Below are 18,779 nucleotides of genomic sequence, written 5' to 3'. Positions count from 1 at the left end.
CTGGATGTCATACCATGGAGAAGGAGAAGGACAGATACTGAAGCTGAAGCTGAAATATTTTGGCCACCTAATGCGAAGAGAAAACTCTCTGGAAAAGACCCTGATGCTGGGAAAGACTGAAGGCAAAAGGAGAAGGGGACAGCAGAGAATGAGATGGCTAGATAGCATCACTGATGCAATGAATATGAACTTGAGCACACTCCGGGAGAGAGCGCAGGACAGGAAGGCCTGGTGTGCTATGGTCCATGGGGTCACGAAGAGTCGGACACGACTGAACAACTGAACAACAAAAATGTACAACTTTACAAACTCCTTTACCTGAAAAAGGATATGTCATCTTCTACCAAAAAAAATCTGCATGAGCAGACCTTTGCACTAAAAATTAACTGGATTACCACCACCACGCCCCCAAGTAAAACCTACTTTCATGATTTAGAATTATAGAGTGGAATCTTTTTCTGCCAAATAGTACATTTGCTGTGCTAAGGATGGAGTTTGCCCATGGCATTAATGGCCCAGTTCAGACAAAAGATTTTCATAGAAGCCAGCTCTCATTCTAGTGAAAGTGCAGGGTAGCAACTGGCATATAACTAAAGAAGTCTTCCAACATTCACCCAATCATTCACTACCTTTCTAAACCACCCAACAGCCAAAGCTCTCTGGGCAGTTGACAGCATGATAAAACATAATATAAAACCTTTACTATACAAAAATTTAAGACAGTTTGAAACCCTTAACAGCAATTAACAATAAAACTACCAGACCCTGATTAAAAACTAACATTCAAAAGCCCCATCATATACCATCCAATGCTTAGGAATAGGGGAAAGTCTTAACCAGGTGCCAGAAAGATGACAAAGTTGGCACCAGGTGGACTTCACTGGGGAGAGCATTCCACAATTGGGGGGCCACCACCAAGAAGGACCTCTCCCTTATTGCCATCCTCCAAATCTCCCTTGGAAGAGGCTGTCAGGAATGAATCTGAGCATGTGGAGATAGTTAGAAGCTCAGACTCAGAGTGGGAACAGCCAGAACTGGGGGAGGCCCCCTCCCTAGTGAGCTCAGATATGGCAAGCCGTTCTTCTCAAGACCTTGGCATACAGATGGCTCAACCTGAAGGGCCTTCTTCCTCCTCCATGAGAACCCAGGTCTGGGGAGGGGAGAGTGAGGGGCATGACTTGAGGGATGCTAGGATCCGTCGCAGAGCAAAGCGAGAAAAGTTAGAGGCAGAGCTCAGATGCTCCTCCAGATTGGCTATGCGTGATAGCCTACATAGGAGGGAGCAACTGTAAGGGAGCACCCCCCGCTGGGTAGTCTCGTCCGGAAGTTCTTGTTCAAACTGCTGGTAACTTCTCTGTCTTCTACTTCGGCTCCTCTATTGGTATTTGTAATTGTGTGGAGTAGCTGTTTCCTTTGTAGCCTGAGAGTTTCCTAGAATTTGCATATGTAAGGAACCTGGTCATTAACTAATAAAGTTGTGAGCCTAAAGCCTGGTATCCTAGAGTGTGTTGATTGTGAAGGGAGAAGAAGAAGGAATGTGACAGGAGCTCTCAGAGGAGGGCCTTACATGTTGAGCATAGTGTATGGGTAGGTTCATACAGGGAGAGGCACTCCATTTGGTATTGTGGTCCTGAACAGGTGCCAAACACACCTGCTTAAGGTGTATTCCATTCCCCCTCCCAATATTGTCACCCCCTAGTGGATGCCCTTTGATACCTGTATGCTTTAAATATAGGACTGTAGTTCAACATCATCAGTTGCTATTCTTAAAGATATACAGTATGTTACCCTTTCCTTTTAAAATGTTGTTTCTCAGTATTTCTCTCCATCATATTAGGCTGTGTCTATATTAGTGCATAACTGCAGTTTGGTATAAGCCAGTGTGCAGCTTACCTGTGAGATCTACACTGTGCTACAGGTTGGTTGTATGCTGATTGGATCCTCAGTGTGCATCATCAGTGTGAAATTAGGTCTATACAATCTGGGTGACAGAAGTGTGATCTCATGGGTGTGCTTTCTATGTTGGTGCCTGCATGGCATTAGAAGTGGAGTCAGTAGTTCCCCGTTGTTCTGTGTGACACAGAGCACCCATCAACCTTTCCTGCCTCACTGTATCTATGCCTGCAAATAGTTCAGTTATGGTGTTACTCTACACTAAGTGTATATATGGAAGAATGTTTTACAGTTGGTTCAACTACCATTGTTGGAAGAGATAAAAGACCACCTAGTCCACACACACATGCCCACCCACAAACGCACATTCACATTGCCTACTGCAAGTCTGAACCATCCACTTGAATTGTATGATTTACAGTTCAAACTGTATAACCCAAACTCCAAACCACAGTGTACCGCTATCATTTGAACCATAGGACAGCTATCCCCACACAATTATAGTTCTAAAACTGTGGTTCCTGGATATTGGTATTCCACACACTAGCAACAACGAACCTCTCAGAGGACTGTCACCATAAGCAAGCTTATTTCTACTTTTCCCCCAACTGTTATGCTGGATATATATATATATACGCGCACGCACGCACGCGCACACACACACACACACCTACTTTATTACCACTATTCATTCTATAATGCTCTTAGCATGGATAGGTCTTTACCATCATCTACTTGTTCAATACCTTATTATGGTCAGGTAAGTCTTGTACCGTCACACTTTACTGATAGGAAACAGAGGCTCAAAAATAGTGTCACTGGAGCTCAGCCCATAAAACAGTGACTGAGAATGGAGGTAAATTTGGGGCCCTTATTGTCCAAGTCCAGGGGACTACCTTGACTCTACAGAGTTAAACTGTATATACTGACTCTATTGCCCCCACATCACTTTCTTTTGTAAATCTTCTGATGTGGTCTCACAGATATCACACACCCGTTCATGAGCAGGGGAATATCCATGTAAAAAAATAAATGTCTGTGATACAGCAAGGAGCTAAGAACACCCAAGTTGCATTGCTTTCCATAGTACTTAAGTGTACACAACTGTATACCAGATTATGACCAATAGAAACTCTCCTGCATGGAGCACATGTAAATCAAATGAGAGTTGTACAGTAACAGACTTGTGTGTGCACATGAAAAGACCATGTAAGAGAAACTCCTCCTAGACTGAACCAGTGTATCTGATTGTGATGTGTAAGCCCTCGTGTCAAAAACCAAAGTTTGAAACTTCTGTTGGACAACATCAATTGCTCATAATTTCTGCGTATTAAGATATCATTAGGTAGTAATGCTTCCTAAATACACATCCCGCAAAAGTGTTGTTATCTCATTGCTTTCAATGGCACATTTAGTGACCCATTTGTTTCTTTATTTTGGTTTATTTTATAGTCTTTAAATATTTGCTAAAGAGCTCAAACATTTGCTAAAGGAAAAGCCAACAGAGCACCACTGAGATTCAGATTTTGGATTAGGAGCGCATGTTTTCAGTAGCATTGGAAAAAAGTTGTTAGCCATCCTGAGACAGTGATGTTTAATGAATTGGACACTAAGAGGTATTGAACTGTCTTTCATTATGCACCATATTTCAACAAATGAAAGGACATGATGCTTGAATGTCTTTTCAATACTTCTAAAATACTATCTGGGAGAAGCTGTAGTATGGTCTCTGTTTCTCCGCCATGCTGCAAACCATTGATTCAGCAAAATCTAAGCCCGCTGTTTTGAAAATTAACTCAAACAAAACACTGAATCAGTAATAAGAGAGTAATAATAACAGGGTTTATGTCTATGTCCAAGTGCCAGCTTTGCCCTGTGCCATGCAAAGTTGAAGCAAAGTCTATCTTTGTAGATTCTGACTGACACATAAAGATAATTCATGCACACAAACTTAAAACAGAGCATCTCCTTTCAGTGAAATGTACCTCACAAGAACCTCTGCAAGGAAATTAACCTGCCTTTCTCTCACCCGTGCCTGTTACAGGGTAGTGTATCCCTTGCTTTGGAATGAACTAGCAGGAATGTAATTGAACAAACTCCATCACCAGAACAGCTATACAGGTGGTGGAGTTTGGTGTTTTTACCTGTAGGTTTGTCCATCTGTACTTTATCTCTGTGTAGACTATGCTTCTGCTGATGAAATTAGCCCCGGGTCCTTGCGAGACTTTTGAGGTGTTGCCTTCTCTCCCCCCGCCTTTGGGATTTGTGTCTGCATTTGTGTGTGCTTGCTCTGGGCCTTCTTTCCATCAAAAGTTATTGAGTTGGAACATTTCACTCCCTGACTCCTTCCCTCTCTCTTTCTCTCCAGCCTTCTTAACAGACACAAAGAAATGGAACACCCTAGGAGGAAAAACAGAAGCCCCCCAATATCCTAAAGTCACTGGCCTTTCCAGTTTGGGTCAGGAATCAGGGTGGAAAAGTCCAGGGTGGGATGGCAGCAGCTGCGGGGGGTGGGGGAAAGGAGTGGGGAGAAGACTTCAGCTTAAAAGGTGTGAGGATATCACTTCACACCTACTAGGCAGTTTCTGTCTGTCTGTCTGTCTGTCTGTCTGTCTGTCTGTCTCTCTCTCTCTCTCTCTCTCTCTCACACACACACACACACACACTCACCCACTCACCTGCTCTGGGCCCTGGAAGCAGATCCTGCAGAGCGGGGTCCTCATTCCACTGTCCAAACTACTCCCCAGCGAATAGCGATCCTCCGCCTTTCCTTTGCAGAAGTCATTGGAGGAGGCACTGCTCATAGACATGGGCTGCTCGCCCTCTCCCCCAGGGCTCCCCCACTCTTCTTCCGGAGGGCTTGTTGTCCCCACTCCTCTTCCTCCTCTTCCACCACCACCACCCACGGCAGCCGGCGCTCTCCAAGGTCCCCTTGGCCCTCCATACAGAGCAGTCAGCGTGTTGTTGTTCGAAGCCTGCAAGCTCAAGGCTTGGTCGCCACTGTTCATGGGAGGGAGAGGCGGTGGCGAGGAAGGAGGGGGCGCAGGGGGTCTCCGCAGGAGGAAGACCTTCAGGTCACTGAACAACATGCGGCAGCGGCACTTGAGGAGACCCTGGTGGCGCAACATCTGTCTGGGGATCAGCAATCCGCAGCAACAGTACCATAAAGCAATCGCACTAGTTGGTATTAACATGTGCCTTCCCTTCCAGACAGGCACGGGTGGGAAAATTTGGGCCGGCAGGGGGCGCCCAACAACAAGAGGGAAGTTAATTTCCGTTTCCTTTTCTTGGCTTCCACCCAACCGTCATTGATAACATAGATTAATAACAAAAGTAGAATTTGCAGGAAGATCTTTTAGATATTTCACAGCAGCCCCGTTTCAAAAGAAAAAGATAACAAACAAACAATAAAACAAAAACCTGCACACAATAATTAGGTTTTCTTTTCCTTTTCTGTTAACAAAGTATTGAATTTTTGACCTCCTCCTTTCCACGCCTCCTGTTTGTTTGTTTTTATGAATAATTCAACAATGTATTCTTTTTCTTTAAAAAGGGAGAGAGAGAGAGAGAGAGAGAGAGAGTTAAAATGAAGTATTAATTGAAACAAGTCTTCTAAACCCAACGTCCTGGGTAGGTTAGTTCAGAGAAACAACGTGGAGGGTATTGATAACAACTGGTAACTCCAAGAAGGAGAAAGTGAGGGAGGAAGAGAGAATTCAAGTCACCAGAAGGTGTGGAGAGAGAAAGAAAAATATATTATTCTTTCAAAAGTATTTGGCATGTCAAGTATTTCTCCTTATTACTATTTTTATTTAGTTGGAGTGTTTTAAAATGTGCTTCTGACAGAATAGCAGTAGGGCAGACAATTAATAAAATGCAAAATTAGTTCTTGTTGCTATCATCATTATTAATAGTAATAACAAAATTTAACTTCATTGACAAAAAAAAAAGATGCACGTATTTCTTGGAGAGGGGAAAGCACACCCTCAGTGTTAAATCCTCACAGGTTACTTGAAATGTTGTTTATTAAAATATTCTCGATATAAATATTCAAAGTCCTGAAAGGAAGTTAGCATTAATGAGGTTAATTTGGATTCCCAAATTCAGTGGGATTTTGTTTTACCTCTCCCGTTTCAGGAGCTGTCTGGATCTCACGCAAGCATTTTTATTTATTTATTTATTTATTTATTTAAGGAGGGGGCACTGGAGAAAGACGTGGATCTTAATTATTCCTCGAATTGTTTTCCCTCCTAGACGTTAAAAAACAACAACACAAAAATCCGTAGAAATCTGGTCTATCCTTTCTCATGAAATTGACTAAGGAAACGTGGCTCTTACATTGTCACATTTCCTTTTCCCCGTTCACAAAATCGGGACGTCATCAAACGCATTGACAGCCTGTACAGACCATTGTGGCTGACGCGGAGGAAAAGGTGGGTTCAGCAGAAGCAGGGATCTCCTTTTGATGCATACGGCTCCTTCCTTTCCGCCGTTACAACCATCTCCAGTTCCATCTGCCACTTCCCCCGTCCTCCTTCTCCTCCTCCTCCTCCTTCTCCTCCTCCTCCTCCTCCTCTTTCTCTGATGGTTGTTTTCTCTCAATGGCATTGACGCTCAACCATGGCAATCTTTAAAATAAAAGGAGGAATGGGGAGGGGAAACACCAAACAGCCCCCACGTATATAGAGGATCCTCGCCTTTGAGAGGGGTGGTGGTATTAAAAGGGAATAAAAGAGGAAAGAAGCAGACGACTTGGAAGAAAGACGATGCGCCAGACCAAAAGCAGGACGACAACAGGGGGTGTTATTTTGCTTGCAGCTCCCACCGTCTGGGCAGCGTCCGGCTTCTCCCTTTCGGCAGCCTCCCCTCTGCTCTCCCATCCGGCTTTCAGTGATGATGTGGCTGTTGCTACCTCCTTGGGATGCAATGGGAAAGGAGGATAGTTTTGCAGTGCAAATGGGGATGTCGAGGAAGGGCGGGAGCGAGGGAGGCTGGGTGGAACGTGATTCTCTCTCCTCCTCCTCCTCCGGCTCCTGCTGCTGCTCAATCCTTAAATAAATAAAGCCAAGACAGAAAGGCGGGGCTGGGCGCGGGGTGGGAGGAAGAGGGAGGAGGATGAATTCAGATTGCTGCCCAGCCTTGCTTTCTCTCCGCCTCCAGTGTCGACAATCGCTGTCAATAAACCATTTGGGGTGGGGAGTGGGTGTGCGTGTGCGTGTGTGTGTGCGTGTGTGTGTGCGTGTATGTGTGTGAAAGAGAGAGAGAGAGAGAGAGAGAGAATCACGTTCTTGGTGGGGAGGTCTTGCTCAGATAGAAAATGTGGCTGGGAGATGGTCAGAGCCGCAGCAGTTTCAGCACCAGAAACCTCTGGACAGCTCCCTCCCCAACTTGGCACGTCAGGCTGCTGGGGACTGATGCAACCCGCTCTGGGAGCGGAGGAGTAAGAGGTGTGGAAAGGACGGACGGACGGACAGATTCAAGGGCACTGAGCTGTCAGCCGCTTACCATATTAGTTTCCATCCTCCTGCACACACAGCAGTATACATTCTTGACTCCTGCAAATATGATGTTGGCATGGTGCCGTCACTGTTTCCATACTGTGCGTCCGTCTATAGTACTTGGTGCCTGTTTGTGGAGGAGACAGCAGCGGCTGTGTAGACGGCTGGGTTTTCAAGCTCTACCCGCTGTGTGTGTCCCGGTACGTGTGTGGTGGTGGTGCGGGATGTGTCTCTCTGTCTCTCACGTTTCAGCATGAATACAGAAGGATGGTTGAGTGACAGTCCCTTTGGAAGGAAAAAGGTGGATCCCGCTCCCAGCTTTTCCCTTTGTGTGGATACGTATCTGCAAGTGTGCCTTACATGTATATGAACACGGTCTCTGTGTGTGACTGTTTACGCACAGATGCATGTATGCATGTGTCATTGCTGGCTTTTTTGGAGCTATGTTTACTAGCATGTGCATATACATCTGTATCTATGTATGAGGAGCACATTTTCTTTATGTGGGTCTTTGGGAAGTTGTGAATGTAGAAATTGCTCTCTCAGCTGTATCCCCATTTTAGGTATATCAGGTGCTCTTGGTACCCCCCCTTTTTTGTTTTTGTTTTGCCTGTGCTTGATTGTTTAGCAAGTTTTTGTATGAGTTTCTCTGTGTGCTTAACTATGTGGCACAATATTCAGCAGGTGCTAATGAATTTGTGTTTGCCTTTTAGGGACACTGCACTCCTGTCAGTGTTGGTGTGCTAAACTCTGTATACATGAATGCATGCCTCTGTATATCTATTCTTATTTATTCATGTGTCTTTAGCGGGGAAGGTAAATGCAGATCAATCTGGGTGTGTGTTTCTCTGCAGAAGATGAGGACTCTTGTCCTTTCCCTGTTACAATGCATGCTTTACAAGCTGCATACTTATGCCCCTGTATTTATGTCTGTGTGACTTTATTCTTGCATCCTCTGTGCTCGAGTGGCAGCAGTGTGACTACGTTTCCTCATGGAAGACACTAGCACTGCCTCCAAGAACAACAGCCATTGAACATCTCCATGAATCCTTTTTTGCAAATAGGAAATATCAATGCCTTTCTCTCATGAAGGCAGCTAAGAATCAGGTTATTAAATAAATCCTCCCAGAGAACTTTGGTTATTGGGCAGATTAGAAATGTAGTAAGTAAGTAAGTAAGTAACTGCATGTTTTAGCACAACAAACAATCCATTCTGTTGCTTGAGTTTCTTTAACTATTTACTTCTAACACACTTTACTGGGAACTGGGAAATGAGTGATAATTTGGGAGTGCAGGCCAAGTCAGTATCTAGATTCTAGACTATATGTGTAATTCTGTATCCAATTCGGAAGATTTCAAAGAGGTGGGGTGGAAAATATGAATCCTCTGACAAACATTTGCCCTTCAGATTAATTAGCTGTATGGTTTCACTTAATTTGCTCATTAATATGTATGTGTTTTGTCCAGTAGTGTTGTTCTTTTAAATATATTTCATTATCACAAACCTTGATTCCATGCTGGCTGTGGCAGTGTGAATATACATGAGACAGATATATATTTCTATCAGGGAATGTATGAAAGCAGCATCATGGCAACACAGTATGATGCATCACCACTATCATTGTTATTCCCTACCTTCTTACAAAACATACACAAGGAAGCCAACATAAAATCAGTAGAATGTAAAGTAAGTTTAAAAATACAACCTAAAAAACAGTAACCAGCTAAGAAGCAAAATCAAAACACCAAGCAGCAGATTATAACAAAACCTGCTTAAATAAAATTGTCTTCACTGCCCATCCAAAAGCAAATGGTGAGAAGGTGAGGCATAGCTCTCTTCATTCCATATCCTATCCGCAACTGGAGAGGCCTTCTCTTGGGTACTCACACTCAGACAATAGTAGAACTTAAAAGGAGAGTCTCTGAATTGGAAAAAGGTCTTGGGTAAGCTCATATTGGATATGTGTGTGTGTGTGGGGGGGAATGTAGTTCCTGAGATATTCTGGTCCCAAACCATCTGGGACTTTAAAGGTCAAAGCCAGCTCCTTGAAGAGAGCTTGGAAGAGAACTCATAACCAATGAAGCCAACAGAAGATTGATGAAATGTTGTCTGAATGGACAGCCACTGTACAGAACCTTCATAGCTGCATTGTGGACCTACTGCAGTTTCCAGACTGTCTTCAAGGGAAGCCCCACATAAAGCACATTATAGTAATCTAGTCTGAACGACTGAGGCCAAGTCTGCTGTCTCTCCAGGAAAGGGTGTAATTGGTGTATTAGCCAGAATTGACCAAGAGTACTCCTGGCCACTGCCATCACTGGGGCATCCTGCATGAGAAGTGCAAGCCCGTCTAGAACAGAATTTAATGCAGGACTATCAGAACCCCCAACCAACAGTATTTCCATCTTGCCTTGATTATGTTTTAGCTTTTTCACCATCATCCAGTCCAAAGTCACTGCTAGTCACCCACCGCCTCCTCCCTGTTCTAAAAGCATCACATTTTTGCTGCTCTCTTACAGCCATTTCATCACAAAGCAGCTAACTCATGTTTGCTGCTGAGTGAACACTCAACAGGGACCAACAGTCAATCTCAGCTTCTGCCAAACGTATGTATGATGTTCCTGTATGATACACACGTTTGTAAATGTATGTGTGTCACTTTCATACTGTACATCAACCTTCCCCAACCTGGTGCCCTCCAGTCATGTTGGACTACAACTCCCATCATTCCAATGGCCATGCCATCTGGGGATGATGGGAGTTATAGTGGACTTCCCTGAACACAAGGCCCTCAGACCACAAGAGAAGGATTGTCCTTGTCCAAGATTTGAGTAATTTTAAATTACTTTTAATTAATAATACTTATATACCACTTAATATTATAACATCTCGAATGCACAATCCTATCAAGATAGGGGCTGCCTCCAAACTCGGAGGCAACTTCCTATCCTAAGCAAGGCAGGAGGGAAGCAGACTAGCTTATTTATGTATTTATTTGTTTGTTTGTTTATTGCATTTAAATCCCTCCTTTTTTCCTCTTCCCAGGAACCCAAGGCGGCTTACAGTATCCTCCTCCTCTCCACTTTATCCTCACAACAACAACCCTGTGAGGTAGGTTGGGCTGAGAGTTTGTGACTGGCCCAAAGTCACCCAGTGAGCTTCCATGGCTGAGTGGGGACTAGAACCTGGATTATTCTGTGTGCTGAACCCTCACAGTGAGTGGCTGAGTGGGGCTAGAACCTGGATCTCCCAGCTCGCAGTCCAACACTCTCACCACTACACCACACTGGCTCCCAGCTTAGAGGGCACAGGGCACACCCAGCTCTGTCTTCTAAAACATTATCACCCTTCCCCACCCTTCGGCATCTGTTGCCTGAGGCGGCTGCTTCACTCTGCCTAATGGTAGGGCTGGCCTTCCCAGGGTGTTTTAGTGGTCTCTTCATGGTCACTGTCACATGGAAAACAGCCCCGAGAAAGAGAGAGCACCATTGCAAGAGAGATAATATCCTGATTTGTCCATTAATAAGCAGACAGCTGGGAGGCAGCTATTCTTTTAAATTTTATTTTGAAAGCTTCTTCTTGAACCTTCTTCCATCACACACAAAGCAAACACTTCCTTCAGCCCATTTTGCTACCATCTACTCTTGTCAGTAGCAGCAGAGAGCTTCCTGCTCCACTTCAGCTCTCCTTAATGGGACAGAGGCAGCCTTGATTGCTTTGTTCTCAGCCACATCCCCCTGGCAAGCCATCACTTACGGGGACTTAACCGAAGGCTCCTGGCTGAACTCTAAATGATCAGGTGCCTCTGTGCTCACATGAGTGTTGTGTCACAGCAAGACTTCCTGTGTCTTTTCTGGATGAGGATGCTATTAAAGAGAACCCTGAGTGGGATCATTAAGCTGCATGCATCTCTGACAAAACCAGTGGGCAGACAAGTTTGGGCTGCACATTGCTCTCTCTCCCCCGCCCCCCGGGTGTCCGATCTGCTGCAAGGGAGATTGGCACTGTTAGCTGAGAAGGAGGCACAACAAGGAAGGCAGAACAGAAGAAGTTCACTTAGCAGGATCCTATTGGGGATCCTACTACAGTGGGGAGGGGGTGAGTTCCTTTGAAAAAATAGTGGTGGGGGAGAAGGGTTAGAAAACTCCTTGTTCCATGCTATGATCCCTTCAGGGCCAGCAGGTGGCTGCCCTTTTTTTAAAAAAAATGTAAAAGTAACTATGATCACACATTTAATGTATTGTCTAGTTTGGTTCTGAGTGATTGCACTCTTTGAGTTCAGACAGCAATTTCTCCCTAGGACAGATTGGTTAGAATAGATTAGAATTGGATTAGACCTTAATTTATATGTCACATTCTCACAAACAATTACACTTCAAGTAGCTCACAACAGAGACAGCAATGCCAGGATGTCGGGCCTTTCACTTGTAGTTTGTAGCTTGGCTCACTAGCTTGAGTCATGTGGAGCTATAACCTTGCAGATACTTTCTTGTGGTACACACAGTGTGGTGGATTGTGTAGGACATTCTATGAGAAGCTGGTACATAGATTTTCTTGCATTGTTACAAGAGATTTATTTGAAAGGCCTTCTCATGCCTTCCAACCCTATGATTCTCCCACATCAGCCAAATGACAGTCAGAGGGTCCCTAAGAAAGCACAGTCTCTTCTCCTTTTGATTTAGCATGTAAAACTGCAGACTGATGGGTGGGGGGGAATCGGAGTCTGTTGCATGTACCTTCCTCCCAAATTGCAGCACCCTTATCCCCTCCCTCCCAGTTTTTAAGCCCTAAGCTAATGTCCAAGCTAGAGGTTTGCCCTCTGCGCTGAAGAGGATGAGGAACTCACAGCAAAAATGTGACTTTTTAATTACACTCTCCAATATAACTGAGTATGTCATTATAAAAGGCCTCAGGTTGGCTCCAAAGGCTCCAGGCCAAAGGCCAAATGGTTGTAACTACCCAAGAAATACAGTAATGATCTTAACAGGAAAGTCCTCAAGGGACCTAGAATTTAGGCATTAGACAGGCAGAAAACACTGGGAACTTGGATATTTCCTGAGTACTATGGATATGGTTGACCTGACCCTGGTAATTTTAGTTGATGTTCTCAACTACACAGTGCTCCATTTCAGGCTGCTTGAGTGACAACAGTACATTTTATTTCTATCCTTGAAATGAAGAAATGCTCATTTCACAATGCAGGATTAACTAGCCCAATCCACCAGTCAATGAGTACTTTGGAAACCAATGTGAGCTGAGCAGACTCCCATCAACTTTTTAATTTATTTGTTACAAGGGGCTCAGGGTGGACTACAAGGGTGGGATTGTTCTGTCCTCATCACAGCAAAAAGTTGACTGGCTCCTCAAAGACTAATAACAGACTGTTATTGTGGCATAAGCTTTTATGGAGTAGAGCCCACCTGTAAGTGGTGGTCTCCAGTCCACAAATGCTTATGCTATAATAAACCTGTTAGTTCCTATGGTGTTCCAGGAGTTTATTGTTTTTTGTACAGCAGACTAATATGTCTTCCTCTTTGGAATTTACCCTCATAACAACTGGGCTCCCTCTCTGTGTACACATGTGTGTGTATATAGAGGCACACATACAGTTATGGAATTGGTCTGGATAACCTCTGGGGTCCCTACATGTGCAAGAGACTCTTGACTCTAATATTAATTAATTATGTTTATATCCTGCCTTTCCTCAAGGAGCTCAAGGCATCATATATGATCCTCCCCCTCTCCATTTTATTGTCACAACAATGCTGTGAGGTAGGGCAGGCTGAGAGTCAGTAACTGGCCCAAAGTAACCCAGTGAGCTTCATGGTTGTGTGGGGACTAGAACCCAGGTCTCCCCAGTCCTAATCTAACACTTTAATCACTACACCACTCTAAGATTTCTGTGAATGGGTTTTCTATCATGAGATTACCTGAGGTATACCTTGTTGGTTAATGGTCTTGGCAAAGTTGCCCAGTAACTTTCCTTTCTTGGGGAGATCAGCTGATGGCTTTCAAAAGCTAGCATTTTGAATGACAAGGAAATAGCCAGAGGCTATTCTGAAAGGCCCCTTCATGGATCACTGCATTGTTGTGGTGAAGGGGCTTGTGTAACTCAGTGAAGCCATAAGCTATGCCGTGCAGGGCCACCCAAGCTGGACAGGTCATGGTGGAGAGTTCTGACAAAATGTGGTCCACTGGAGAAGGAAATGGCAACCCACTCCAGTATTCCTGCCAAGAAAACCCCATGGAACGTATCACAAGGCTAAAAGATATGACGCCAGAAGATGAGCCCCTCAGGTCTCAAAATGATAGAATGATCTCAGTATGAATCCAAGGCAAACCATTCAACATCACAGTAATTCAAGTCTATGCCCCAACCACTGAGGCTGAAGAAGCTGAGGTTGATCGGATCTATGAAGACCTACAACACCTTCTAGAACTAACACCAAAAAAAGATGTCCTCTTCATCATAGGGGACTGGAATGCTAAAGTAGGAAGTCAAGAAATCACCGGGATAACAGGCAAGCATGGCCTTGGTGTACAAAATGAAGCAAGACAAAGGCTAATCGAGTTTTGTCAAGAGAACAAGCTGATCATAGCAAACACTCTTTTCCAACAGCACAAGAGGCAACGCTACACACAGACATCGCCAGATGGTCAATATTGAAATCAGATTGGCTGCAAAGTACATAATCAAAGATGGAGAAGTCAGTAAAAACAAGATCTGGAGCTGACTGTGGCTCAGATCATGAACTTCTTGCTGCAAAATTTCGGCTTAAGTTGAAGAACGTAGGGAAAACCACTAAACCATTCAGGTATGACCTAAATCATATCCCTTATGAATATACAGTGGAGGTGACGAATAGATTTAAGGGATTAGACCTGATAGACAGAGTGCCTGAGGAACTATGGATGGAGGTCCGTAACATTGTTCAGGAGGCAGCAACGAAATCCATCCCAAAGAAAAAGAAATGCAAGAAAGCAAAGTGGCTGTCTGAGGAGGCTTTACAAGTAGCTGAGGAAAGAAGGGAGGCGAAAAGCAAGGGAGAAAGGGGAAGATATATCCAACTGAATGCAGAGTTCCCAAGAATAGCAAGGAGAGACAAGAAGGCCTTCTTAAATGAACAATGCAAAGAAATCGAGGAAAACAACAGAATGGGAAAGACTAGAGATCTTTCTCAAGAAAATCGGAGATATCAAGGGAATGTTTTGTGCAAAGACGGGCATGATGAAGGACAAAGAAGGACAAAGAAGGCAGGGACCTAACAGAAGCAGATGAGATTAAGAAGAGGTGGAAAGAATACACAGAAGAACTATACAGGAAAGATCTGAATGTTCCTGATAGCCATGATAGTGCGGTCACTGAACTTGAGCTGGACATCCTAGAGAGTGAAGTCAAGTTTGGGCTTTAGGAAGCATTACTAACAACAAAGCTAGCAGAGATGACAGTCTTCCAGCTGAGCTATTTAAAATCCTAAAAGATGATACTGTTAAAGTGGTGCACTCAATATGCCAACAAATTTGGAACACTCAACAGTGGCCACAAGACTGGAAAAGGTCAGTTTACATTCCAATTCCAAAGAAGGGCAATGCCAAAGAGTGCTCAAACTACCGCACAATTGTGCTCATTTCACATGCCAGCAAGGTGATGCTCAAAATCCTACAAGCTAGGCTTCAGCAGTATGCGAACCGAGAACTACCGGAAGTACAAGCTGGGTTCCGAAGAGGCAGAGAAACTAGAGATCAAATCGCCAACATTCGCTGCATCATGGAGAAAGCAAGAGAATTCCAGAAAAAGTCTATTTCTGCTTCATTGACTATGCTAAAGCCTTTGATTGTGTGGATCACAACAAACTGTGGCAAATTCTTAAAGAGATGGGAGTACCAGACCACCTTACCTGTCTCCTGAGAAACCTGTACGAGGGACAAGAAGCAACAGTAAGAACCGGACATGGAACAACCGATTGGTTCAAAATTGGGAAAGGTGTACTACAAGGCTGTATATTGTTGCCCTGCTTATTTAACTTATATACAGAGTACATCATGAGAAACGCCGGGTTGGATGAATCACAGGTTGGAATTAGGATTGCCGGGAGAATTATCAACAACCTCAGATACGCAGACAATACCACCCTAATGGCAGAAAGCGAAGAGGATCTAAAGAGCCTCTTGTTGAGGGTGAAAGTGGAGAGTGCAAAAGCTGGTTTGAAACTCAGCATTACAAAAATGAAGATCATGGCATCTGGCCCCATCACTTCCTGGCATATAGAAGGGGAAGAAATGGAAGCAGTGACAGATTTTATTTTCTTGGGCTCCAAGATCACTGCAGACGGTGACTGTAGCCATGAAATTAAAAGATGTTTGCTCCTTGGGAGGAAAGCTATGGCAAACCTAGACAGCATAGTCAGAAGCAGAGACATCACCTTGCTGACAAAGGTTTGTATAATCAAAGCTATGGTTTTCCCAGTAGTAATGTATGGCTGCGAGAGCTGGACTGTAAGGAAGGCTGAGCACCGAAGAATTGATGCTTTTGAACTGTGGTGCTGGAGAAGACTCTTACGAGTCCCCTGGACTGCAAGGAGGTCAAATCACTCAATCCTAAAGGAAATCAACCCTGACTGCTCATTGGAAGGACAGATACAGAAGCTGAAGCTCAAATATTTTGGCCACGTAATGTGAAGAGAAAACTCCCTGGAAAAGACCCTGATGCTGGGAAAGACTGAAGGCAAAAGGAGAAGGGGACGGCAGAGGATGAGATAGCTAGACAGCATCACTGATGCAATGAATATGGACTTGAGCACACTCCAGGAGAGAGCGGAGGACAGGAAGGCCTGGCGTGCTATGGTCCCTGGGGTCACGAAGAGTCGGACACGACTTAACGACTGAACAACAAATTCTGAAAGGAGTTTTATCTTTACCCCTCCCTTGGCTGGATATGATGCATATGTGAAGAATCCACAGAATGGCAGTCTGGGAAGAAACCAAGAGCTGCATTGGCTCTGGAAGCAACTTAGGCTGCTGGTTGCTTGCCTAGATATCTGATATGGGAGCAGTGAACTTTGGGACATCTGTACCTCCACATGTGCTCAACCTGTTTATCTGAAATAAACCCAAAGATTACTGAATGCCAGGAAGCCTCCACTGACATAATCCCAATGGAAACCAAGCCCAGGGAAGCACTGCACCCCAGAAACCTGTCACCCCTTGGAAAACTGGGGTGTACCTAACAATATATATGTAGTAGTTCTTTTTACATAGCTATATATGCATTTGAAGTGTTCTAGGTTTATGCTTATGTTCATGGTTTATACCCTAACCCCCAAATGGGTTCAGCACCTTGGATAGCTCCTTCAGAGTTCTGACTGGTTTGGACTAAAACCTGGAGAGGATTCACCATCCCACTAACATCAGAGCCACCAGCCTCCACTGCTGGCAGAAAAGGAGCAATGTGATGTTTGTGACAGATTCAGTCCTTGATCCCAGCTAATATTTCAGAATGCCCTGGGTTAATCTCAGGCTAGTCCATCTCAGGACTTAGACAGGAAGGGCAAGGAGGATTCTAGAAGTACGAATAGGAGTCTGCACATGGCTGCATCCAGGGAAGGAGCATAAACATTAACTTCTACATCTGTTAAGCTTGTTCTGCATCCAGATTCTTATTCCTAAAAGTCCCAGGCCCTCTGACTGTGACAACCACATGTTCAACTTCTGTGGAAATTTGTTTCAGTCTGAGAAATGGCCAAATCTGAGATGAAAATCTACTGTAGGGGTAAACATGTGGCCCTCCAGTTGTTGTTGGACTCATAAGAACGTAAGAAGGGCCCGGCCAGATCAGGCCAAGGATCAATCTAGTCCAGCATTTGGTTCACACAGTGGCCAACCAGCTGCCCATGGGAACCCACAAGTGAGATGTGAGTGCAACAGCACTGTGTTCACCCAGCAACTGGTCTACACAGGCATAGTGCCTCTGATACTGGAGGTAGCATATAGCCATCAGGATTAGTAGCCTTAAATAGCCTTCTCCTACAGGAATTTGTCCATCCCCCTTTTAAAGCCATCCACAGCTTGGGGAAGTGAATTCCATAGTTTAACTATGTACTCTGTGAAGACAAACTTCCTTTTATCTGTCCTAAAGCTCCCACTAATGAACTTCCACTCTATGCATAATTTTGTATACCTCCATCATGTGTCTCCTTACTTACCTTTTTCTAAGCGGAACTCTGGCTCCCATCAGCCCCGGCCATCATGGCCAATGGTCAGGGATGGTAGGAGTTGTAGTTGTAGGAGAGGTGCTGATTCCCCACCCTGCTCGCACTCCTCCTCCCTTTGCCTCCTGACACACACTAGGAGCTATTCCCTCCAATTGTTGTATGGAAGAGCCTGGATTGATAGCATTAGAATATGAAGTAATGTTTCTTTCTAAAATCCTCAGATATACCCTATCCTGGGATTTAACATCTTGGGTAGGCCATATTGCCTCCTGAGCAGCAGCATCTCATTTCTGGAACAGCTGGCAAAAAAGCCCCGACTTTGCATAAATACAATATATGCAAGCTCCAGTTGCTTACAAGCCAGATAATCGTCTTAACTTCACCATAACAATAGAGGGATTTTCCTGGTTGGTAGAGGCACAGATAGCTTGCAAAACAGAGCTCTCAGTCCTTCCTCTGGAGGAAGACCTTTTGGGCCATTATTGAGTGTATTCCATCTGGATAACATTAAAGGCATAGAAGCCCCAGCAGAAAAGAGAAAAGGCTTCTCTAGTTGCAAGCGTCTGGTTTTGGCACTGGATTTCACCCAATGTGAGGCTAATCTGAAACGTCCTGCCTTAGCATAACATCAGGGGTGGGGAGAACACCTGCCAGATGTTGTTGGACTCTAAATCCCATCAGCCCCAGCTAGCATGGCCAATGGTCAGGGATGATGGGCACTGTGGTTCAATAATACCTACATGGCCACAGGTTCCCTACACCTGATCTAGAGAAACCTTGAAACAAATAAAATGAGTTTTTGACAACTTTGTGAACATTTTTCAAGTGAATTTCACACCTCCTTACAAGTAGCATCTGTTTAGCTGAAGACTGAGTGTAATAGATGCTGGCAGATTCTAAGCGAATTCAGTGGTCATCTGGCTGGCTTGCTATGTATTGGCTGCTCCTAATAATGGACTGTCCCATATGGATTAACAAGTGTTGCGCCTCTTCGGAGTTTCTTATTTGGACCCATTTCATGTTGCTACTGTGGGGTCGCGACTGCTCCCTTGCATTGGTGACAGCTGAAGCCCCACATCATACTGGATTTCCCAATCATGTGGGTACTTTGCACACGAGCATCCCCCCACCTCCACCAGGTTCCTGATGATCGCAAGGGAAATACCTGCTAGACTG

At 44.5% G+C, this 18,779-nt stretch overlaps 1 protein-coding gene across 2 annotated transcripts in view; it reads right to left on the bottom strand.

The window, feature by feature from the left end:
* MARCHF4 (membrane associated ring-CH-type finger 4) overlaps positions 1-5,087 on the bottom strand; it is a 150,909-nt gene extending 145,822 nt beyond the window's left edge. For both annotated transcript variants that reach the window (XM_084829476.1, XM_084829487.1), the window contains exon 1: positions 4,572-5,087. In XM_084829476.1, coding sequence (XP_084685602.1) covers positions 4,572-5,087 — 516 coding nt within the window. The remainder of the gene's footprint in view (positions 1-4,571) is intronic.
* Positions 5,088-18,779: the final 13,692 nt, after the last annotated feature.

The sequence above is a fragment of the Heloderma suspectum genome, chromosome 1, assembly GCF_057233095.1.
Source record: "Heloderma suspectum isolate Gila_16-S chromosome 1, 16-S_ref, whole genome shotgun sequence".
Taxonomy (NCBI): domain Eukaryota; kingdom Metazoa; phylum Chordata; class Lepidosauria; order Squamata; family Helodermatidae; genus Heloderma; species Heloderma suspectum.
Note: the sequence above shows the minus strand (reverse complement) of the source record. Positions and strands in the feature narration are given on the sequence as shown.